At 50.4% G+C, this 22,880-nt stretch overlaps 8 protein-coding genes across 8 annotated transcripts; 5 read left to right on the top strand and 3 right to left on the bottom strand.

The window, feature by feature from the left end:
• Positions 1-714: 714 nt before the first annotated feature.
• On the top strand, positions 715-2,238 carry ALTATR162_LOCUS4892 (uncharacterized protein; the record flags this gene model as incomplete). Its single annotated transcript, XM_043312508.1, has 2 exons — positions 715-928; positions 1,586-2,238. The coding sequence occupies 2 exons, from the start codon at positions 715-717 to the stop codon at positions 2,236-2,238; spliced, it is 867 nt and encodes a 288-aa protein (XP_043168443.1).
• Positions 2,239-3,737: 1,499 nt separating this feature from the next.
• Positions 3,738-4,643, top strand: ALTATR162_LOCUS4893 (uncharacterized protein; the record flags this gene model as incomplete). Its single annotated transcript, XM_043312509.1, has 1 exon — positions 3,738-4,643. The coding sequence occupies one exon, from the start codon at positions 3,738-3,740 to the stop codon at positions 4,641-4,643; it is 906 nt and encodes a 301-aa protein (XP_043168444.1).
• Positions 4,644-4,949: 306 nt separating this feature from the next.
• On the bottom strand, positions 4,950-5,457 carry ALTATR162_LOCUS4894 (uncharacterized protein; the record flags this gene model as incomplete). Its single annotated transcript, XM_043312510.1, has 2 exons — positions 4,950-5,307; positions 5,402-5,457. 2 exons carry the CDS (start codon positions 5,455-5,457, stop codon positions 4,950-4,952), a joined length of 414 nt encoding a protein of 137 aa, XP_043168445.1.
• A 728-nt stretch (positions 5,458-6,185) lies between these two features.
• On the top strand, positions 6,186-7,529 carry ALTATR162_LOCUS4895 (uncharacterized protein; the record flags this gene model as incomplete). The annotated part of the gene is made up of 1 exon (XM_043312511.1): positions 6,186-7,529. One exon carries the CDS (start codon positions 6,186-6,188, stop codon positions 7,527-7,529), a length of 1,344 nt encoding a protein of 447 aa, XP_043168446.1.
• Positions 7,530-7,730: 201 nt separating this feature from the next.
• Positions 7,731-10,330, bottom strand: ALTATR162_LOCUS4896 (uncharacterized protein; the record flags this gene model as incomplete). Its single annotated transcript, XM_043312512.1, has 4 exons — positions 7,731-8,350; positions 8,399-8,901; positions 9,559-9,816; positions 9,864-10,330. The coding sequence occupies 4 exons, from the start codon at positions 10,328-10,330 to the stop codon at positions 7,731-7,733; spliced, it is 1,848 nt and encodes a 615-aa protein (XP_043168447.1).
• A 499-nt stretch (positions 10,331-10,829) lies between these two features.
• Positions 10,830-11,704, top strand: ALTATR162_LOCUS4897 (uncharacterized protein; the record flags this gene model as incomplete). Its single annotated transcript, XM_043312513.1, has 2 exons — positions 10,830-10,853; positions 10,904-11,704. The coding sequence occupies 2 exons, from the start codon at positions 10,830-10,832 to the stop codon at positions 11,702-11,704; spliced, it is 825 nt and encodes a 274-aa protein (XP_043168448.1).
• Positions 11,705-12,508: 804 nt separating this feature from the next.
• Positions 12,509-15,804, top strand: ALTATR162_LOCUS4898 (uncharacterized protein; the record flags this gene model as incomplete). Its single annotated transcript, XM_043312514.1, has 4 exons — positions 12,509-12,590; positions 12,664-12,879; positions 12,930-15,635; positions 15,698-15,804. The coding sequence occupies 4 exons, from the start codon at positions 12,509-12,511 to the stop codon at positions 15,802-15,804; spliced, it is 3,111 nt and encodes a 1,036-aa protein (XP_043168449.1).
• A 397-nt stretch (positions 15,805-16,201) lies between these two features.
• Positions 16,202-20,103, bottom strand: ALTATR162_LOCUS4899 (uncharacterized protein; the record flags this gene model as incomplete). The annotated part of the gene is made up of 7 exons (XM_043312515.1): positions 16,202-17,083; positions 17,153-17,244; positions 18,043-18,253; positions 18,308-18,935; positions 18,998-19,161; positions 19,222-19,527; positions 19,612-20,103. 7 exons carry the CDS (start codon positions 20,101-20,103, stop codon positions 16,202-16,204), a joined length of 2,775 nt encoding a protein of 924 aa, XP_043168450.1.
• Between the last annotated feature and the right edge of the window lie 2,777 nt (positions 20,104-22,880).

Here is a 22,880-nt window from a genome sequence, read left to right on the forward strand (position 1 = left end):
CCTGCACATAAGTCGTTCTCCTATCCCTAACTCTCCCAAGATCTGATTGTCTATCTTGTCATACAAGGGACGCCATACAGTATCTCCAATAATGTTTAGCCTGGTCTTGGCGTAGGCTCGGACAAATGTCTCGTCATCCACAACACCTTCGTTTGCTTGGAACCTTCTCCACCCATCTCACACAATCACTTGGTCCATTGCATTTCACCTAGGAATCAAGCCCACATTGCGCGAGATCACGATGACACTCCTCGACTTGTCTGGAGGTACATGCTACATTGGCTACCTTTTCTGATTATCGCCAGCTGATACGGGATATTACAGAACTGCGCAACACCATTTATGAGCACTTCATCAACTCGAGCCATCTATCAGCAAGGCCGCGAAACTACTCTGGACCAATCGGCAGATCCGCCCCGAGTTCGGTTCTATGTACTTAAGTCAGGGCAACGCCACAGTTCCATTCAAACATATTGGTAGTTTCTTACGCGTCTTCTTCCTTCCCCCAGCCAACTTAGTCCTAAAGGAAGTTGCTTGCTGGTTTTATGTGGAGGGCAGCTCGGTCGAGGATGAATGTTCACTTGATCTTCTTGAGGTCGTCTCGATCATGCGTCAATATCCTCTACTCAACATCCAGTGGAAAGGAAGCCCTATTCCCGCACCAGTGTGTACAGCTGTGTAGACGTCGCTCCTACCGTGCCTCTCCCAAGAAGTATGGATGTTCAAGAGTTCGAGAAGTTGGCTTCTGTCTTCTTCCAACTATGGGAAATGCTCCCTATGTACGGCGCGTGGGACAACGGTCAGGTAGAAGGTGGAATTTATATCACTTTGAAGAAGGGTAGTATCGTACCAGATGCTGGAGATTTGGAATTCGAGGACGAGTGCGGTGGTATCGATGTGGAGATTGATGTAGAGAGTGACTCAGAGAGTGAGTATGCGAAAGTTGGTTCGGATAGTAACAAGTATGGGGGAGATGATAGCGGTGAAGAAGTTTCAGGGATCAACAGCTAGAAGATGTGCTACCACGAAGCTGTTTCGAAATGCCTTCGTTTCACCCCGGTCAACTTGACAAATCAGAGCGTATGGCGGTATTGAGACTAACTGTTTGTAAGATACTCAGCAGACTGTGTTAGTAGTGACTTATGAGATGAGGGTAGGGGCGCATCGACATGTACGGCAGCACGGGCAAGGTGTGGATCATAGTGTTTATACTCACTAACATATTCGACTAACACGAAGGATCTTGTTTGCTAATACTGGTTATGACTGGGATTGGGAGAAAGTCCTTGCTAATATGCCTGGCTGCTGTTGTCCAGCTCTCACCGTTCCTTCCTCATCTAGAATTACTAGCGCAGGCTTGGCCGTGGAGAGTCTTTTATAAAGGCGTCCCTGCTCACAAAACCCTTTCTCCTTCTCCAGGCTATTACATCTCCACTACACGACCGAAAGCCGCAATCCAAGATCGGCTACATCTTGAGTCTCGATCGCGCGAACATCTTTTCGACGGGATGTCGTTCCTCAAATTGTCTGGAGGTACGTATCGAGTGATATACCGATTGACGAATACTGACAAGAAGCATTACAGAGCTACGCAATAATATCTACGACCACTGCCTTGCACTCAACCGGTCGCCAATCGAGGTCGCCGATATCGTTAGCATTCATGAGCAGATTCATGCCGAGTTCGGATCCTTGTACCTTGGTCAGGATAGAGTCGAGATCTTCTTAATAGAAATGGAATGCTTTCTGAGTATCCTCTCGGTCGGATCTCCGTACGCAGCTCTGAAACTAATGCCTTGCAACCTCCTTGTGAGGCTCGCACCTGATATCGGTACACAACAGACGAGCGCACCTGATGAACTCGGTACACAGCAGACGATCGATCTCCTCCAACTCGTTTCAGTTATGCGTCACTACCCTCTCCTCGACGTCAGATGGAGTGTTGAAACCACTCAATTTCGTTTCAATTCTCCCCACGGGAACGAAATCACTTCTGTCGTAGATATCCTGAAGTCTATGGGAACCCGGCAAGCCGATAGACTAGATTCTGCCGTGCTCAGGATCCCACACAGTATTGATTTCTTCAAAGGGTTTAGCCTTGATCTTATCCCGAAAGAAGATGTCACGAAAGATTGGCCTCAGATAAAGTCCCCAAGGTTAACCAAACGTGAGCTTGGATTTGTTATCAACTATTCTCGTATCTGTGTGCGAACGGAAAACCAATTACTCAATCGATGAGAAACTGGGTACGGTAGCACGTGGCGGATTCTGAAGGCTTGCGACCACATTGAAATCACCCTTCACTTTCGGATCACATAACTAGATAGTGGTGAATTCTTCGGGTAGAAACCTGAATGGAATGAAAGCAATCATCGAGGAATCATGCTTCTCTTGTCATCATATTCTACCATATCAGTGCCTGGACTGATGCGACAAAAACTGGGTACGATAGAGGGGCGATTTGATGTCTTCTCCATTCCTATATATGTATGTATATAATTAGTTGCAAGTGTACATCTTCTAGAAGAGGCCCGTGTAATGTAGTATGAAAGTCATTAATGGTGCACTCACAGTCATGTTCGAGAACCCAAGTTCCGAGCTCGGCGATAATGCAAAGAGCTCACAGCGCGCCACGCATCACCGCTCCTCCGATCACACTGCATGCTGCAGGGCGCCTTCGAACAACGCCGACACCAGCTATCGTGAACTAGCGGGTATTGATGCTACGAAGCTAGACATGGGGTCTGATGATCATCTAGGAAGGTTCTGGTTCGTCCGTTGGTTATCGAAACATCAAGCTGACGGTCATGGCTTGCCAGCGTATAGCCAACTCGAGCCGCAATACCGACAAAGACGTATTTCGAGAAAAAGGAACACGCACGGAGCCATCTGGAATTGAGTTTCAGCTCCAAGCCCCTATACTGAGAACCAAGCATGCACATCACCACGTGAACAAAGCTGATCTCAGCAAGCCCCTCACGACCGCTCACCTTCCCAAGACCAAAGAAAAAACCTCTTCAGCTCCCCCGCCCTTCTCTCCCTAAATCGGCGATACAGAAAACTTCAGAAAGCCCAGACCTTTGCGCATAAACGAACCCACGACACAGTGACGAAGGCGCAAGTGGAGCAAAGAGAGAGGGAAGCGAATTGATTTAGCTTCAACGTCACAGGCACGCGTGAGGTGGACCAATGAGTACTCTAGCGCGACGGCCGCTAACCCCCGGGGTCCACAAACGAACCCGTGCTAACCGCAAGTAGGGCTAGGCACGTGGACGGTCGGGACCACGGGGTACGAAGGCTTGACGTCGCATTGCTGCTGATTTGCTTGCATGCCTTGGGTCGCTGCGGATGCTGAGCTTTTTATAAGAGGGTTGCGTGTGCCCCGTGTGGTGCATGTCCATGCAAAGCTGGTATTGAGGCTTCGTTTCTTTGAACTACAAAACTAAACTCGAAGTTTTTGTTAGTATCGAGTGGTAGCTTCCTTTGTTATATCAATTCAACGTCATTTTTCTACATTCCGCGGACCCTGAGTTTGCGTGGTACACCGACCTTCCTGCATACTTGTGGGGGGATCTTCCTTCCCCTTCTGGGGCCACGGAGCCATTGTGCTATCCGTTTGTCCTGTCAAAAGGTTTAGGTTTATAAGAGGATTGCAAGAACCTCAATACTGACTTCTGTTTCTACTTCCAACGTCTCAAACTACTTTTTGATCGACCATCTACACCTGGACATCCGGCATGGTCGACACAAGCAACCTCACCACAGCAGACCTCCTCCCACCCCAGCCAAGCATGTTCACAGAAACCTCCATGCACATGCTCATTGTAGCATTAGCGCTCTTCCTCCCCATCATAACAGCCTTTTACATCCACAAAGACTACTGCGCCTTCCTCTCCCTCGGCCCCGGCGGCACTCCAGCAACACCCCTAGGCTACCTAAAAATTAAATTCCTCTCCCTAATCTGCCTACGCGACCCCCTCCGCCCCATCGGCATACCACCGCACTTCCGGCCGCAAAAGGGTTACTTCGCCGATGGCGACGCGTTGCCGTCTCGTAAAGGATCGAAACCGTTGGTCCAGGGTATCGCGCCGCAAAGACAGCAGACGCAAAAGAGTAGCGAGGGCATCTACAGGTGTCTAGTACAGAAGATCAAGGCTCTTGCGAGCGATCCCCGGAATCGGTTGATGGAACGAACGAGTTGTTTTGAAAAGCATAGTTCGGGCTTGTTTACCAGCGTGCCCATTACTAGGACGTGTGGAGGAGAAATTTGTCATGCGCACCCAAGTGATGGGTCGATGCATATGACGTTGCACCCTGCGGATGCCAATCTCATGATTGAGAGGGGGTGGGGGGAGAGACATCCGTTGGCGAGGGGAGGGTGGTGTAGGAAGTTTGTTCCGAGAGAGTTTATGCTGGTTTACGCACCGAGGGATGAGGAGGAGGTGGAAGTTGTTGCTAAGATCATTGCGGCAGGGATTTGGTGGGTTAGCGGTGTCGATGTCAATGGGGATGAAGAGGGTCCGAGGAGGAGGAGCGCGGATGTTGCGGCTATTGGCAAGGAGATGGAAGACAATGAGTGCTGGGCTTGTGGGGTGAATGGCTATGGAGGAAATCAGGTGGAGAAGATGACGAGCGATGCGTGAGGGAAGGGAAACGGTGAGAGGATCCAAGGGAACAGATTGATAGCGGTTGCTTGATTTCACTCGTTCAAGCATGGCGTTTGGGACTTTCATCATTCCGGGCAAGGGCATCTGGGCAGGGCATTGGGACGATGTACGATAGGAACAACGGTAGTCGACACAATCTTTTTTTTTGGTACAGGTTCTTAATCGTTTCGTGATGACATGCACGCTTGAAACGCAACCTGAATGCGCATCGCCTGTGTACCACACCTCCAATCTTCCGTTAGGCCTCTTCAAGCCAAATCAACCCACGCTGCCTGTACGCATCTACTGTTTCCCACCCTGCCTAACCCACTCCTCGTATTCTTTCTTCTTGCCAATGACGTCCCAGAACCCTCTCCTGCCCTCACCTTTCCCACCGATGCCACCATCCAGTCCCAGGAATGCATACGGATCTCCTTCGCTCAAGACCTCTTCACCTTCTTTTGTGTAGTGACCTTCACCAAGTCGTCCTTCCCGCGAAAGTTGGCCCGCCCATTGTGCGTATTGTATTGGCTTTAGCGGCGCGAAAGAAATGACAATACCGAGGGAGAGGAGGAGAATGGAGGTCAGAAGTTCGAGTGAGATGTCGAGTGGGAGGGGTGTTGAGGCAAAGGTTGCGGTGTGTTCGTGGGTGGAGTAGATACTGGTGGAGGTTAGTTGTTGTCATAGGTGATGTAGTAATGCTCATGTCGGTCCTCATTTGAATACAAGGCGATATGAGATACATGTGCACGTACGCATGTGTGAGGAAGAGCGCGCCGATGCCATTGAGCGCCGTCCCTAAGATAGCCATTGCGAAGTTGGGTGGGGTGCGTGAGGCTCGTCGATGCCTGAAGAATGTGGGGTTGAAATTTGACGACTCTGAATTTATGTGTACGAGTTCCGGTGACTTACGTGTTGACGGTGTAGGCAGAAGGCGGGTTGGATGGTGGAGGTCGGCGTTCGTGATGCGAAGCCGTGAGCTTCACTTTTGCTTGGCGCCTACGATCCGCCCGCAGACCCTGGGGTCCGCGACTTCCAGTATGCTCATCACCTCCATCTTGTCAGCCGTCAACTATAGCAAGTTGGACAATCCTCTTGGCAACGGTATGGGACCAGGTGCTTCCATACTTCTTTCTTTGAGTTGCATGCCATTCGAAGGAGATCGTACTTTTCGAGTTGGCCAGACATGCCTACCTTGACTGCTTACATTATTATCGCCTGATCAGATAAGATTTGCTAGGATCTCAAGGCAACAGGGTAACTCACTCAGCGACTGGATCCCTCAGCATCCTCGTCCAGCATGTCCGTGTTGACCGCATACGGAGAGGAACTCGGAGGTGCGGTCTCCGACATATCATGCGGAGATATCCTCTGGACATGATCGGACCATGACGGCTTTGTGTAGCGACGAGATTATAAGAACTTGGTCGTATGTAACAGATTCCACGTCTCTTGTTCTACCAGCAGCTTTCTTTTCACGAGCCCTTTTCCTACTGCTTCACACTTGTAACCTTATATTCCAGTTTTACTATCCCAGAGATGTCGAGTTTAAAACCACCCCTAAACGTCCTCATCGTAGGCGCAGGTGTTTGCGGCCCTGCCCTTGCCCTCATGCTTCAACGCTCTAATCCACAGCACACAATCACAGTCATAGAACGGTCTGTCACGTTACGCACAGGTGGTCAGCAGATTGATCTCAAAGCCCAAGGCATTCCAATCATGAAACAATTGGGTTTACTCGAGACGGTCGGATCGTACTGTGTCAAAGAGAGCGGTATGGAGTTTGTCGACAGGAATGGCAAAAGCTTGATGCAATTCGGCGTAACGAGTGCCGAAGAGAAAGCAAGGACATTCAACCTAACAACCGAATTCGAGTTCATGCGAGGAGACTTTGTAAAGATGATATATGACATCAGTTTGCAAGAGCGAGAAACACTGACCGCCAACGGACAAACCAAAGGCAGTCTAACATACGAATTCAACAAAACCATCACCGCTCTCTCACAACCCCCATCATCCCCCACGACAACAGTGACCTTCTCCACCGGCGAAACTAAAGTCTTCGATCTCGTAGTCGCAGCAGATGGCCAAGGCTCACGGACCCGCCGTCTAGCCTTTGGACAAGAAACCAGTACCTCATCATTCAAGTCCCTCAACATCCACGCCGCGTTCTTCAACGTCCCCCGCCTGCCCACCGAAGACAACTTGGCACGCATTTACTTCGCACCCAATAACCGCGCAGTAATGACACGCACAGGCGATCGACCAATCACACAAGTCTACTTCTTCATCATGAAAGACAGGGACCGCGCGTCGCAAATGCAAGCCATGTACAAACGCCCCTTGTCCGAGCAAAAAGCCGCTTGGGCAGAAATATACACTGATGCCGGGTGGGACTGTCCACGGTTCCTGCGGGAATTGAACGACGTCAATGATTTCTATGCTACGGAAATTGGGCAGGTCAAGATGCCTGAGCATCGTCTTTACAATGGCCGTGTTGTGTTGCTCGGCGATGCTGGGTATTGTCCTTCGTCTTTTACAGGTAAAGGCACGACACTGTCGCTCATCGGGGGTTATGTTCTCGCTGGCGAACTAGCGAGACATGGTAATGATGTCGACGCTGCACTTGCGGCTTATCAAGAGACAATGAAGCAGCCGATTGAAGAATGCCAGAAGCTTGGTGGGCTGAATGATGGGCAGGGGTTCTTTCCCGCGTCGAAGTGGGGGATTTGGATGGCGAATCATGTGCTTTGGACGATGTCGAGTCTTAGAGTTGATAAGGTGCTAGGGTGGCTTGCGGGAATTTTGCTAGGGGGGGAAGAAAAGAGGTGGGAGTTACCCGAGTATTCCGAGTTGGATTTGAGAACTCCGAGGAGGGAGTGAGCTGTTTTGCTAGCAATGCACGTGTTTTCATCGTGGTTGGTATCGCAGAGTTGTGCTGTGCGAGAAGTATACCGCACGTACATACTGCAATCATTTTAATCCCAACTTATAAACCAGAAACCTTACAACATACACACAAGAACTGCTGAAAATCATTCGCACAATTCTCAAAATGTGGACACGTGCGCGAAATGTGATGAATCACGTCTTCCTCTGCCCAGAAAGCCGCTTCTTAGCCCTCTGCCAACCCGATTCACTATCTCGGCGATCAAGCAAAAGATCCACCACACGTTTCGTCTCTCTTTTCCTTTCCTCAAACCCCACGTTCGAGTCCGCCGGGGTGTCCAAACGCTTTGCAAAACCTTCCCATTGCTTTGCGTCCAACAAGCCCAGTAAGCGAGAAGCATGCAGCAAATCCTCTCTTGGTACAGTGACGCCTTTGGTACGAACATAACTCGCAAAATTAAACAGCACCGCGAACTCAAGGAAACTGTTGACACTGGTTCTGAGTTTTCGGGGCACAACGTCATCGAATACGTTCGGATAGGTCGCTGTGGTACGTCCGACTTCGTCTAGAAACTTGACCGGGCAGATTTTGAGCCGATGTTCTACGCGTATCGCGTATTCGATGCAGTGTGTGAAGTGGAAAGCTTTGGTGCGGGTGGTTCCGGCGAGTGTTTTGAATAGACCTAGTTGGCCGTTGGCCCAGTGCCATTGTGGATCGAAAGCATCGTGTCCGGTGTTATCGAGGACAATATTCCATACGCGCTGAGATCGAACGAAGTCTTTTGCTATGCGGTGGGTCCAGGTGACGTGAGAAGCTGCTTTTGTTCAGCTTTGGTCTGATCTGATACATGATATAAAAGTACCTTTTGATGGTACAGCGCTGGATCTATTGTGCGAGCTTTCCACTTCCAACAGACCCCTACATCGAGAGTTGAGTTGACTTTTCATCGTTTTGAGACGCTCCACAATCTCATTCTCAGTCAACGGTCGAGCCACGTTCCTCAGCGCCGGGTCGTCATTCTCACAGTCTGCAAACCAGAGTTCCAGTAAGGACGGCCGTGTTTTCATGCTTACCAAACGGAGAAGTTGGCAGGCGTGCTTCAATTCTACTGTGTTCAAACTGCCAAGGAGTTTTGTGAAAAGTTGCTCTAGTCCAGATGGGAGGGCGTCCAGTCGAGCAGTGACATTATATATGCGCGTTGTAGTTGACAGTCCACTAAGCAATAAGTGCACCGCGATATATGCCCAGAGAAATATGCCAGCTGCCTTCTTGGCTACATCGTTGACGACGTTGGTAGCAGAGCCGGGGTTCAATTTGCTGAGCTTTGCATACAGTTCATCGCCCTCAAACGAAGCCGTGATATAACTGTATATGTCTTGGCGATTGCAGCGTTCGAGGCGTAGACAAGGTCGGCTTCCGAATGCGCGAAGAAACACTGGCAATGGCCTACTAGCAACACAAATTTTGACATGCGGAAGTTTTACTACGTCCATAATGAGATAAAGAAGCTCTCTCGAGTCGCCGTCAATTTCGTCCAAGCCATCTATCGCGAAGAAGAACGACCTCGGTGTGAGAGGTGCAGATACCATCGTTGTGAAGGATTGGCGCAGCTCCAGCCACGTAAATGGTTGTCGACCTCCACCGAAAGCAAGGAACTGTTGCCAGCGTTGATGGAAAATATGGACCACAGTCTTCTTATCACGCTTGAGCGCGGCGTGGAGCAAGGCTCGTAGAAGCCCCATGCGCGAGTTTTGCAGGTCGTTGCCCAAACTTGTGGAGAAAAAGCTTCCCTTTATGAGTGGCCTTTCTTTAGCCCAAGCGTGTAAGTGGGCAGCAGTCCGGCCGTGACTAGACAGAAATTTCATCATCGTACTTTTTCCGGAACCGGGCATACCAGAGACCCAATACAGATTACTGCAATCGGGTGCCGCAAGCCAACAGGGAAAAGGGTCGCAGTCATCAGGGTAGGTCTGCTGGTGAGATTCATCAAAGACCCATTGAAAAGTTACTGGGTGTACGCACGAAATTACCTTGTAACGATCAGAGAGTCCTGTGAAATACAAGCGTGCCAATATGAAGCTGACAAAGCGACTTTCCACATCGCCGTTTACCACGAAGTCCTTCAAACTATCCGAAAACGCAGAGACATCAGCGGTTTTCGTAGGCTTCCAATCATGATGCTTGATGCCGTCAAGTAGTAGTGCGTGGGAGTCTGAGGCCTCGTCCCCGGGGAACCATATTTTTTCCGGATGATCTTGACTGCATTGTGAGATGTTTTGTCTAAATCATGAATCAATGTGTGATCGCACCATTGATATCTCACTTACCGGAGCGAGGTGAGCAGAGAGATATCTACTTGCTTGCGAATTGAACTGAGTCTGTCTAGGAGAGCCGATATCGTCTTCTGACTATAGTACAAGTTCAAGACGCTGCGTAGTCCTTGAATAAGTACAGTCTGTTCGTCCACGTCATTGTTGCGCTTCGCTTGATCCAGTGTGGCCTGTAAGATCTTCGCCACTCCCGCACCATCTTTCGCCGCTGCGATAAGTTGCGCATCTGCCGTGTACTGAACAAGAGGGGAATTGTTATTATGCAATACGTGCTGTGTCTTTCCAAGTTGTTGCAATAAGTCGCTGAGATTAGCTATTGCGTCATCGAGCAGTGTAGCTTCCCCTAGGGTATTGGCAGCAGATATGTGTATACCACCCACCTTACCCTTGCGTAGCACTTTGGCAGAATATTCGACAAGCTGTATGACGGCTGAAGCAAGTGACACAGCATTCAGAGGCTCCATGATTGTGCCAGGTGTAGCAAAGCGACATTGTGTAGGCAATCTAACAAGACAGACACATACGGCTAAGACGGAAGTTTGTGTTCACGCACGCATCGCTAAGGCGTCCTTTAGCCCAGCCGTGTGGATGTAGTCAACTCATTAGCACGTAGAAAAGGCACGATAATAGTAAGGGCTTGCTTTTCGGCTACTAGCCATTGTGTCTCAATTGATCCATGCTCTTCTTAACCGCCTGCACGACGTGTGACGTCTTTGTGAGAAGGGTTTAGCGTCGTAGACGTAGAAACTTGGAAGGTATGACGAACAAGGAAGAAATTCGGGAGACATGTGAAGATGGAATAAAGTTTGAAGGTGGGTAGCGGTGAAAGACCCGCAGTCGTGGTTCGCGCCATGCGAACTCGTCTTTTCTTGTACCGTGTTGCGGACCACCGAGCTGAACCGTGCGCAAAGTAAGCTTTCCCCGACTTTGGTTGGTTAGACATCACTCCTCCGACATTCAACCATGGCCGAGTACTGGAAGTCAACAGTGAGTGAAGCCGAGATGAATCTGCGCGTCATACACTAACCTCACCGCAGCCAAAATACTGGTGCAAGTTTTGCTCCACGTATGTGAAGGACACCAAATTCGAGCGCGCGCAACATGAAGCGACCGGCCGCCACCAAGGCAACATCCAGCGTAGTCTGAAGGGACTGCATCGCGAACAGGAGAACGAGAAGCGCAACCAGGCGCGCGCACAAGCAGAGGTTGCACGTCTGAATGGCATCGTACCCTCCTCATCCACTCCCTCCGTCACGACCGGCGTAGGCGGCAAACCCACATACAAGAAGGAACCCGAGAAGAAAGCCACAGTAGACGACAGGAAACGGCAATGGGAACAGCTGGCGGCTATGGGCGTGGCGCTTCCTGCGGCTGCAAGAGGCGATCTGGCGATAGCAGGGGAATGGAAGACTGTCAAAGAAGAAGTAGTGGGAGAAGTAACCGAGGATGGAGAGTTCAAGGCGACATCTTTGAACAAGGGTATACGAAAGAGGCAACTTGACGAGGATGAAGAAGAGCAGAAGGCCGCTGGAGAGCTTATTACGAAAAGGAAGGGCTGGGGTCATACCTACAAGAGTTTCCCAGGCGGTAAGGGTGGTGATGATGATGATATTGAGAGCTTGCTTGGGAAGAAGAAACCGCAACCCGAGGTCAAGAAGGAAGAACAAGAGGATGGGGTGAAGGCTGAAGTTGACGAAGACAACGACGAGAAGAAGTTGCAAGATATACCTACGGCTGAAGAAGCAGAAGCTAAAGCCGCCGAGCCTGTTGTCAAGAAGGAAGAGGACGCACCAGCTGCACCGGCTGTGGTGTTCAAGAAGAGGAAGAAGGCGAAATGAATGGCTTCACCAGTAACCACCATACCCAATGTAGGTACCCACGTACCGCTCGCGCTGCTATCAGCCCCGGCCCACGCCTCATGCATCTCGGCCTCGAAGTAGATGAATGCTGGGGGTGTTTATTTCCAGTGAGCCGAAGAAAATTATGGATGGCCTTACGTCAGTCAGCAACACACGCGCGTAGCAGGATATCATGACTACTTTTCGCAAGGGCCTGCCGGAAGAGTATTCGTATTATCAAGCTGGACAATATGCGTCAAGGAGAAGGCTGTGTCTAGCTCATGTAGTCCTGATTAGGGTGTCTTTGTGAAGGAGCATCCAATCGAGAAGTGGAAAGACCAGCTTCGAGCAGGACCTAAGCAGCTTCTCTGCCTACGAAACAATCAAGAACATCAAGTTCACAGCGTTAACACCAATAGACGATGCGTGACTCCAAGTGCCTTGATCTATGACTCCCTCACAGCTTTGAGCGGCTCGTTTAACGTCCACTTTTTGATCGGCGCATGCACCTAAACCTTAAACCCCTGCCCAAACGTCTGCCAAGTAGCGTCAACCGCGAGATCGCGTCGCCAACACCAGACAACTGTCGCGGTTCACCAAAACGTGCGCCCCAACTACCAACACTCAACCTCTTCTCCCAGCCCTTTTTCCACTAGTTTCATGGTCGCGTAATAGCATGATTCATCTGCTAGCGATATTTACGCGACCATGCATCTCATTAAACCACAGTGGTTAACACATCCCGGTTGGTGCACCTCCGTGTATACACATGCTCGTCTATTGCCATGTTACTGATGCCAATTCATGATAGGCGAACAGAAAGACTTCGAAGTCTACAGCTGCCACGTTTCCCCTGATGGATCGCGCCTGGCCACGGCCGCCGGAGGTTCGTGAACCCTTGTTGGGATTTCCCACGCAATGCGCTGCCTCCTAAAACGTTGTTAACATATCATCTGCAGACGGCTACGTACGAGTATGGTCTACCGAGGCCATCCTAAATTCGAATGATCCCTCGTATACAAAACCAAAGCAGCTCGCAGCTGTCAGCCATCATTCGGGCACCATTCACGCGGTTCGCTTTTCTTCCAACGGCAAATATCTGGCCTCTGGCGCCGACGATAAGATAGTATGCGTCTATGCGCTCGACAAGAATGCGCCGACCCATGCAGCATTCGGTGGGTATATGTCAAGTACGAACAATGAACACAGGCTGATGGAGTCACAGGATCGAATGAACCTCCCCCCGTCGAGAATTGGCGCGTCATCCGCCGTCTTATCGGACACGACAACGATGTACAGGATCTCGGCTGGTCGTTTGATTCGTCAATACTGGTATCAGTGGGGTTGGACTCGAAAGTGGTTGTGTGGTCAGGGCATTCTTTCGAGAAACTGAAGACGCTGTCAAACCACCAGAGTCACGTCAAGGGCATAACATTCGACCCGGCAAACAAGTACTTTGCAACTGCTAGCGACGACCGTACTATCAAAGTGTACCGTTTCAATTCTCCACCGCCCAACGCCTCGCAGCAGGACCAGGTCAACAACTTCGTCTTGGATCACACCATTACCGCACCCTTCCAAACTTCCCCGCTTACCACATACTTCCGCCGTTGCTCCTGGTCGCCCGATGGCGCACATATCGCTGCTGCGAATGCTACAAATGGGCCTGTCAGCTCTGTTGCTATACTTGCGCGTGGATCGTGGGATGGAGACATCAGTCTGGTCGGCCACGAAGGCCCTGTTGAAGTAACCTCGTTCTCTCCACGATTGTTTTATCGGGACCCACCACGCCCAGAGAAGGACGGAACCATCAACCAGCCGACAGTGACCATCGTCGCATGCGCTGGACAAGACAAGTGCTTGAGTGTGTGGAATACCAGCTTTCCTAGGCCCTTCATGATCTCGCAAGAGCTGGCAGGCAAGTCCATTTCCGACTTGTCATGGGCACCAAACGGAGAAACGTTATTTGCAACCAGCTTGGATGGCAGCATATTGACGCTCGTCTTTGCGCCAGGAGAACTAGGCTATCCCGCGACACTTGCAGAGAACGAAAAGACACTGGCCAAGTTTGGCGCTGGCAGAAGAGTTGGCATTATCGAGGGCACAGACGCACTACTTCTGGAAGAGAGCAGTAAAAGTGGAGAGCTTAAAGGTGTTCAAGGCAGGATGGGTGCACTAATGGGCGACGGAGGTGCGGTTCAGCCGCCAACCATCACCAACGGAACCAATGGTACCACTGCCTCGACAAATCTCACAAACGGATCGAGCGCCACAGCACCACCACAGGCCCCTGCTGAGCCACCTCCAGACGTCCGAGTTGAGAAGCTGAAGCAGAGGGTGACTGTCACTAAGGATGGCAAGAAGCGAATAGCGCCTATGCTCATGTCGTCTTCATCTGGTGTCGGTGAATCGTCTCTACCCCAAACACAACTCCTTTCTGCGACAACAACCTCAGGCGGCAGGAGTGATAACCCCCACAACATTCTAGATCTGTCAAAGCCATACGACGGATTCCCAAAAGGAGGGCTTGCATCTATGCTGATAGGAAACAAGAGAAAATTTGCAGAGATCGAAGGGGACGACGACCGACAAGTGGAGCGAAGATTGGCGGGTTCAGTGAAGCCTGGAGGTGCAGCGATAGTGCTCAACAGTGAGAATGGTCTTATTCCTCCTGCTGCAGCACCATCGAAGAACAATGAGCTGACAGAGCCTCCTAAAGTTCTAAGGCCGGCCATCGTCAACCCTTCTATGGCCCTCGCTCAGGTGCGATTGGCTGTGCCAAAAGTCAGAAGTGTTATCGTGCGAACTATGGACGGCAGCGAGCCACCACAAAGTGGTATTGATGCCAATACGGGGAAAGCAGAAGTACCAGACACGGTCATTTTAGAAGCGCGCAACGCCAGTGGACCATCGCGGACAGGACGCCCACAAGACCACGATCCAACGCGGCTGACGTGCACCAGCAAGGGACAGTCACTCTGGCAAGACTTCCTACCAAAGGCCGTACTCTTAGTTACAGGCAACACAAACTTATTCGCAGCAGCATGCGAAGACGGCTCAGTATACGCCTGGACACCCGCCGGCCGCCGAACCCTTAACGCCATGGTCCTGGAAGCTCAGCCCGTAATCATGGACTGCCGCGGCTGGTGGCTAATGTGCATAACAGCAGTCGGAATGTGCTACATCTGGAATCTCAAAACAATGTCCGCGCCGCACCCGCCCATCTCCCTTGCCCCCATCCTCGACGTCGCAGCCTACGCCCAAGGACCTCACCTCACGCGCTCCCCCGGCATCGTCTTCGCGCGCCTAAACTCCGCAGGCCGCATAACAGTAGCTATGTCGAATGGCGAGGGCTACGCGTACAATCCCGACATGTATATCTGGCAACGCATTTCCGAGCCGTGGTGGGGTGTCACAAGTCAATATTGGAACTCGACCGATTCATCCGTCGGCAACATTCGGCCTTCAAAGGACAAGAACGCCCCCAAAGAGAAGGATGATCAGGTATCAATGGAGAATATCTCAGCGGGCATCATCCCAGCTCTCGAACGTAACACAACGAACCAATCGCTACTACAGGGTCGCGCTTTCCACCTCCAGCGTCTCATCAAGATCTTGGTGTCGGCAGAAGGCTACGAGACATTTGAGAGCTCGGCTAGTGTTGCACATCTCGAGAATCGCGTTGCGGCTGCACGTACATTGGGCGCGAGGGAAGAGTTCAAAATTTATCTTACCATGTATGTCAAGAGACTTGGTGCCGAGGGTCTCAAAGGAAAGATCGAAGAGCTATTACGCAGTCTCATGGGCAGTCTTGTTTCTGAAGAGGAGCAAGGAGAAGGCAACGATGAGGAAGATGAGGCGATGAAGGAGCCGGAAGAGATTTGTGGATGGAAGAGGGAGGAGTTGCTCAAGGAGGCTGTGTTGATTCTTGGTATGTTTGTCGTGTCCCTTTTGATGGTGTGAATCAAGTGTGCTAACGTGTCATGTGTGCAGGTAAACATCGCGACCTCCAGCGTATAACAGTCCCATATGCGCGTCTCCTTGGCATCGTCACTGAGGGTCAGCGTGGGGACGATCAGGCTATGATCACGGATATGTAGCTGACTCTTTTCACGTCTTCTTCTTGTTCTTCGTCTTACTTGTACTAAAAGCATCACTACGCTGATACAAAGGCTTGTGGGTTGGGCAACATGTGTCTGGCGTCACTTGGCGTTTTCTAGGAAGATGGAGTACATGGTTCTCGGAGGAGTGGATGTGGATAATTGTAGACATTTCTTTTGGCAGGAAACATGGATTGTTTGTGAGTAATTGTGGTTTTACTTGCAGGTGCGAGGGGTGAGGAGTGAGGAGTGAAAATGAACTGGCTGCTCAAGAGATATCGCTCCGCTATAATGGAACAGACTAAAGTGCTTAACTCGATGAATCTTAGCACGGGGTATCTATAAAATATCTACACTACCCCAGTACACCTGAGCATCTCCCCAGCTATACTACCTCCTACTTTCTGAACAAATTCGTCGCACTCCCCGCCAGCGGATTAGGCTGAAACTCCATATCGTTCCCGGCCGCAAAAAGCGGCACAGAATCATCATCCACCCTACTCCTCGGCTTAAGCTCCTCCCCCCTCGCAATCTCAATCGTACTAATAACCGGCAATGCCAGCAACAACAACGGTAACAATTGTCCGAAACTCCAGTTCCCCTCACTAGGCCCCACCAACCTCACAGATTCCGGTGGGTGGCCAAAAGCCTGAGATTCCAACACCACGCGCACAGTGGCGCCCACGCCCATGGCAAGACAGGCGAAGAGACCAACGACTTGCACGGTTTTGAGCCATTTGGGGTTTGACCGGTTGTGCAGGTACCATGTTGCGAAACCAAAGGTGATGACTTGTCCGGCGATTACGGCGATGGTGCCGGCGATTGATAGAGCCGCGTTTCCACTTGTGCCTTTACTTTCCACTTCCCAGACACAGGCAATTGGTAACCTGGGCTCCATGTTCTTCATCACAGTCTGCAGGATGAAAATCCCACTTAGTATTCCCAGAAACATGTTTATCAGCATGAGTATCTGCCGTATCCAACGGAGTACCCAATCACGCTTGAAGTCGTTTACGAGGGCGAGTAAAGTAGCAAGGTTTGTAGCGGTGGATAAGAGGGAGAGAAGCCAGATGATGAAGAAGTGGTATGGCACCATTGTTTTCATTTTGGCGAGGCCGACGGACTGGATGCCGATTCCAGTTAGGATTTGTTGATCGGAGAAGGACTGGAGGAGTTTGCGGGAAATGGGGGCTGAGGTGGATTTTCGGAGGCCGAGGAGGATTATCGCGGCGGAGAGAAGGATGGAGAGGATGTTTGTGATTATGAAGGATAGAAGCGTCTGTGGGTTCTGGTGTTAGACTGATGACTACCACGGGTTGCGCGGATGGGGTTCAAGATTGCAACATACGCCTGCGCCTGCTACTCCAGCATCTGTGTTTGTCGTCTCGGGGACGGTGGAGCAATTGAAAGCCATGGTTTCCTGTTTCTCTTCTTTCTTCCCTTGGAACTATTGTATTGAAGGAGCGTGATTGCGTCAGGCCTGCATGCGCGGATTCGTGTTGTGTTATCATACAATGAAATCGCAGAGTTCAAGATGCGCGCAAAAATCGAAACGTTAAAGAAAGTGTTGCGCAAGTCTACGCAAGAAGACTACAGGAAGTAGAAGTAGAGGTGAAAGCAAGAAGTCAGCACAGCCTCAAGCCAATGTCATCATCAACCACCAGGGTCTCACATCCCTCCCATCTAATTTAAGGCACATTGGCGAGCCGGCGACAGCAAGGCAAGCCAGAAGTCAGCAGGGGTAAAGATCGACGCGTGAAACGAGGTTGTACTGCCGGCCAATAGATGATCTTTGCCCGTTGGCATCTGTGGCGCAGCGCTTAATCTGCGACAGATGCTGGGCCAGTTAGAGATGCGGGGTAGAGCTTTTCATGGATGGACGATGGTGTTGTGTTATGCCTAGATAGGATATGAGATGGTGGTGAAAGAGAGTGGAGTACTTGACGTGGGAGGGCGCTTGCGCAGGGGAATGGGTGGGCGTGCATTAAGGGTCCTTGACGGCTTGCTCTTAGCGCTGAATCGGATGTTGTGGCCGGGTTTAAGGGAAGTGTTCATCGGTTATCCGTCCGTCTTTCCGCAACATATAACAATTTTGGAAGGATTACGAAGTCACGAACGCGATTGCACTATTGCTGTGATTGAGCAGGCATGTGGTATTCTAAATATTCTCGCCATGATCATGCACTCGTTCCATATGTTTCTCACCTCATGCTTCCGAGGGCGCAGCAGCCGGCTTACCCGTTGTCGCATACGCGCTCTTCTCCCTGATCTTCGCACCTTGTAAGTAAAACCAAATCGGCACAGGAACCATCACAGCAGCAACACATCCGAGCAACGTAGCAGCCCATTCAATACCCATGCCCTCAAACATCTGCCGTGCGAAGAGAGGGAACGCTGCTCCACAGAGACTACGAAGGAACGTGTTCGCTGCAATCGCCGAGGCGGCAAACTGGAAAGTATGTTAGCATATGCATGAACATGTAGGGGGGCGGCTCCTTCTTACCATAAGGTACGCGTCAATGAGGTAGTTGAATGCCTGCAGGAAAATACTCATGATGCCAAACCCAATTAACAGTCCAGAAAGCGTAGGCACAATCCAATGGATATCCGCTTTGTATCCAGTCCATCCGAACCAAAATATACCCCCTGCAAAGCAAACTCCGCCCGCAATGACCTCTGGTAACCGCCATTCAGGAATAGGCACATCGTTGTTAGCAGCGAGCTTCTTCTGATACCCCGGTTGCCGAACAAAGACAAGGGTACCAGCCAGCAGCTCTCCTACGATCGCGCCGAAAAACGGTAGCCCACCGACACCAGGGTTCATTCCATGCACGCCCTGAAAGACCAATGGATATGCTGTAAGGAAGAGATATAGCAGTCCATAAATGAACGCCATGTATACACTTAGTAGCAGCACGATACGCTCCGTGACCAGCATCCTGAGGGGTCTAGAAAAGTTCTTCTCTAGCAGTTCGCGGAAGTCAATTTCAATCTCTTCTTGCTTGGCGTGAATGCCCCAGTTCTTGGTGCGGCGGCGTAATTCTTCGGCTTTGGCAACGAGGATCAAGGGTGGGTAGGATTCAGAGAGGAAGAGCAGGTTAAGGGTGAAGGCCGCAAAGCCCATGAAGGAGCTATCTCATGTGTCAGTACATGTGTTTTGTATCCTTTGCATGGACGAGGGAGAAATGCTTACACGAGGTACTGAGTCCACCGCCAACCAAGATCAGGGTCCATGACTATGAAGCCGCCGATGAAAGGTGCAAGGAAAGGACCACTAAAGACTGTTACACTAAAAACGGTGATCGCCATTCCTCTTGTCCTATTACCGAACATGTCGGAAAAGACAGCTGCAACACACTAAATCTCAACATCAGCACCCATCACCCAACGCGTAAAAGAAAAAGCGCAGATACTCACAGTAATTGGACAAGCCCCAAAGAACCCCGAAAAGAACCGACAGATCAAGACGGTCTGCAAATCCTTGCCCGTCGCACAAGCAATTTCGAAGACAGAGAAACCAAACGAGGCTATCACGAGCGGCAGCCGTCGTCCTTTCAACTCCGAGAACGGCGCCCAGAGGATCGGTCCCGTCGCAAAGCCCAGCACGTACAACGACGTGCCCAGCGTAGCGACTACAGAACCCACACCAAACCTCTCCTGTATAGCTCTCGTCGCCGTACTAAAAATCGAGCTAGCGAACGCAGCCGTCATCGTCGTGAATCCCTATAATAGTGATAAGACGAACATGTCAGTCCATATGATCTCACAACTCTTATTCTGGTTTGTATATCTCGAGGCTGGACTTACCAACATAGCAGCTGTTAACAGCTTCTTCCGTAGCGGCCAGTTCTGAGCATGCAATGGATCATCCTCCCCATCAAATTCCACGACGTAATCTTCCTGTGAGGGTAGTGGAGGTGGATATGGTTTCCCAGCGCCGAACTCTGGTAGTGGTCTCGAAGCACGGGAGGTTCTGCTCCGCAGTAGCCCACCGAGGCCGCCGACTGTAAGCGAGTGCTGGCTTCGTTGCGTCTGGATGCGACTTAGAGAATGAGAATGGTGGCGGAGGTTTTCTACGTCGGAGGAGGAGGAGTGCTGGGGAGGTGGTCTGGGTTTCGCTTCCGATGTATCTGGTGTTGAGGACGAGGAGGTCGCTATAGTAGAGGAAGTTCCTGTCCGGGCAACATCCTCGCGTTGCTTTTCCTCAATCTCTGGAACAAACGCATATGCCTGCGAGAAGCGGCCGGGGCTAGGATCTCGTTCGAGCGTCTTCTCTACGTAGCGGCCTTGGTCATTCATGTTCTTGGTGGTAACTGCGAGTTGCAACAAGACAGCAGGTGCTTCAGGCGTACGGTATACATATTCGACTCGAATGTTTAGCTCTCACAGTATTACAGCATCAGAGTATTGTAACTTGAACGTCCGTTCCTCCGCTCTATGACTCCACAAAAGCGGATGCTCGCGCTCTCTCGGATCGGAGACTTGATAGTGCACCGAAGAGCCGGTGATGAATTGCGAGAATGTTGACCCGATTTTGGTATAAATAAGGGACCAACCCGATAGGACGTACGTTCATAATATAACTCTACCTTCCTGTACACCATGAACTCTAGGATATTGGTAGTCCGACGTGCGTTACTCAAGCCGTTGTAGGCCTCGGGATGATTGATGTCGGTGAGGGTCAAACTCGCGCGCCGTGTAAGGCCGAAGTAGCGAAGCCGCGTCGACTCTAAGAAGCCGCCAACTGTGTCCGGCAATGTACTGCCAAGTTCGGCCCTATCTTTCGTATAACAGGCCTGGAGAATGATGATGCAGGGACCAGGGATATGCATTCTATGATGTTTATTAGCGAGAGCCGCACTACGTTCCATGTCGAAGATGATGCTGCCGAGACATGTCTCTTAGTCACATACAACCTGCTTACAATCACAAATCAACTTGGGTAGTAACGTCCATTCATTTACGACGGGACAACTACCGTGCCTGAACAACGCCCTCCCAAGGTCTTCTTCAGCACCTAGCGTGTATCAACACCATTGCATAGGAATATAGACACTATACATCGTTTGAACACTTAGTCTTGCATGTATCTTTACATTCATAGTAAACAGTTACAGTAGTCTTGAGCTTACTATTGAAGATTCCATTATTAACTATCATTAGCGTCTGAACTACTTACCCTTACCCAGTCACAGTACTGTTCTCCGAGGCCACCAGATATCGCAATCATTCGTGTCAGTCTTCGCGCAGCAGGCTGCAACAAACTGCATTGATCTTAGTGCCGCCAAGGATGACATGAGTTATTGCGATACCTGGTGAGGCTGATCCGGTTGGATGGCATGTACAATTGCTGACCCCGCAGTCATCATCATTCCTAGTTTAGAGAACTACCACTCTTCATAAGCCCCCCTGAGACACGCTAAATTCTGAGTTCGTAACGATACCTTAACCTTTCTCTGGTTATCAATTTAAGTCTAGTCATAGTTTGTTGCTCCTACTCTGGTGCACACTGTTATCTGCAACGCTAAGTAGCCTCGAAACTTCGAAGTAGCTTATGATGACGGAGGCTGTGTCCGAATGGCTCGCTCTTGCTGTAGAAGAAGTCGACGAGAAGAAGCTACTGCCGGGTGTTATTGGCAAAGATGGCATACGACCGCATCTTCCTACACAGATGGTGAAGATGCCCTTCGACGACCCTGATCAGGTCGCTGTTGTCTCATGGCGCTGGGACGGAGACCTACAAACCCGGGGTTCCCGAAACATCGCAAGTGTCATACACTGTGCAAAACAGCGAGGTAATCGATATCTGTTCATTGATACTTTGCACGAAGATAACAGTCCTTACTGCCTATGATACCAATGGAATTGGCTTGCACGCAATGAGATATAATGTTCTACGTCCGTGGATCTTGAATGAGGTGCGGCTTTCCCGACAAAATCCCGGTAGGATCGTGTACGTAGGACACAGCAACCAGGGTTCGCAGATGGCAGGTTATTTATCCCTAGGTATCCTCGCAATTGGGGACCGACCGTGCCAACGTTCTTACTTTGTGTCCTTGCTCAAAGAGATCTGGTGCACTAGTTTCTTTGACTCGATCGCTGGTTTACTCACCGAGGAAGTTGGAATGTGTTTCGTCTCGGATTTCAAATACATTATACAGGCTTTTTCACACGTTCTGTCTGTTGCTTACGAACAGATGGTAATACTTCAATGTATACACATTGAACAAAGGATCACCTTAGCACTTCATAGTAGTCGAGAACTCTAACTCGGAATGCATGTCGTTTCCAGGACGCGTATTGAGTCCGCCAAGCTATGTCCTGACCATCGTGCTAAGCCTGGCTTCGCGCTTTCAGCTGACAGATGGAAGACATCTTCTTAACGGCTGATATCACCAACACCTTGCTGCAACGCTCTACTTTCCTCCCTGAGAGAGGTCATATGAGTTGTCATCGAGCCCAGTCCCTACTTTTGTGTGTCGATCACGCAACGGCAGATTTTCGACCAGACTGTTATGTAGTGACTGTTTTCATGTATTTCCTTCTCCATGGACAGACATCAGATCTTCGCCGTGCTAGGCGTCCCCGTGCTCATCTGGTTACCCTTTTGCTATCACTGTGAATCGTTCCAACAACCTGAATCGAAACTTCAGGACGATTAGTGTTGCAGCATTGGCTCGAAGCGCGCACTCGGGCACAATGATAGCGCTAATAAGTGATATACAGGTCGTGTGGAGGCCTGACCAGCACACAGGTACGTCACAGAGGCAAGCTTTGGCACTATTCGATACTGGACACAAGACCGAGCTCAGCGATGGTCCGAGTACATGCATGCAGCGTGGTGAAGCGTGACATCGTCAGTAACCATATTACTGCCCCACTTACGCGATTGATCAAGTCACAAGTGCATGTGGCAAAATGTGTTGTTGATCCCACAGTGGGAAGTGGTATCTCTACCATGTCGTGATTTTGGTTATCGTCTAGCGACTGCTCATAAAGACGTGAAACCGTCCGTCATGATCATGCATACTCTTCGTCAAAAGGTCATAACATCGCGCGCGCCAACAGGAAGTTAT

Source organism: Alternaria atra, assembly GCF_907166805.1.
Source record: "Alternaria atra isolate CS162 genome assembly, contig: 23, whole genome shotgun sequence".
Classification (NCBI taxonomy): domain Eukaryota; kingdom Fungi; phylum Ascomycota; class Dothideomycetes; order Pleosporales; family Pleosporaceae; genus Alternaria; species Alternaria atra.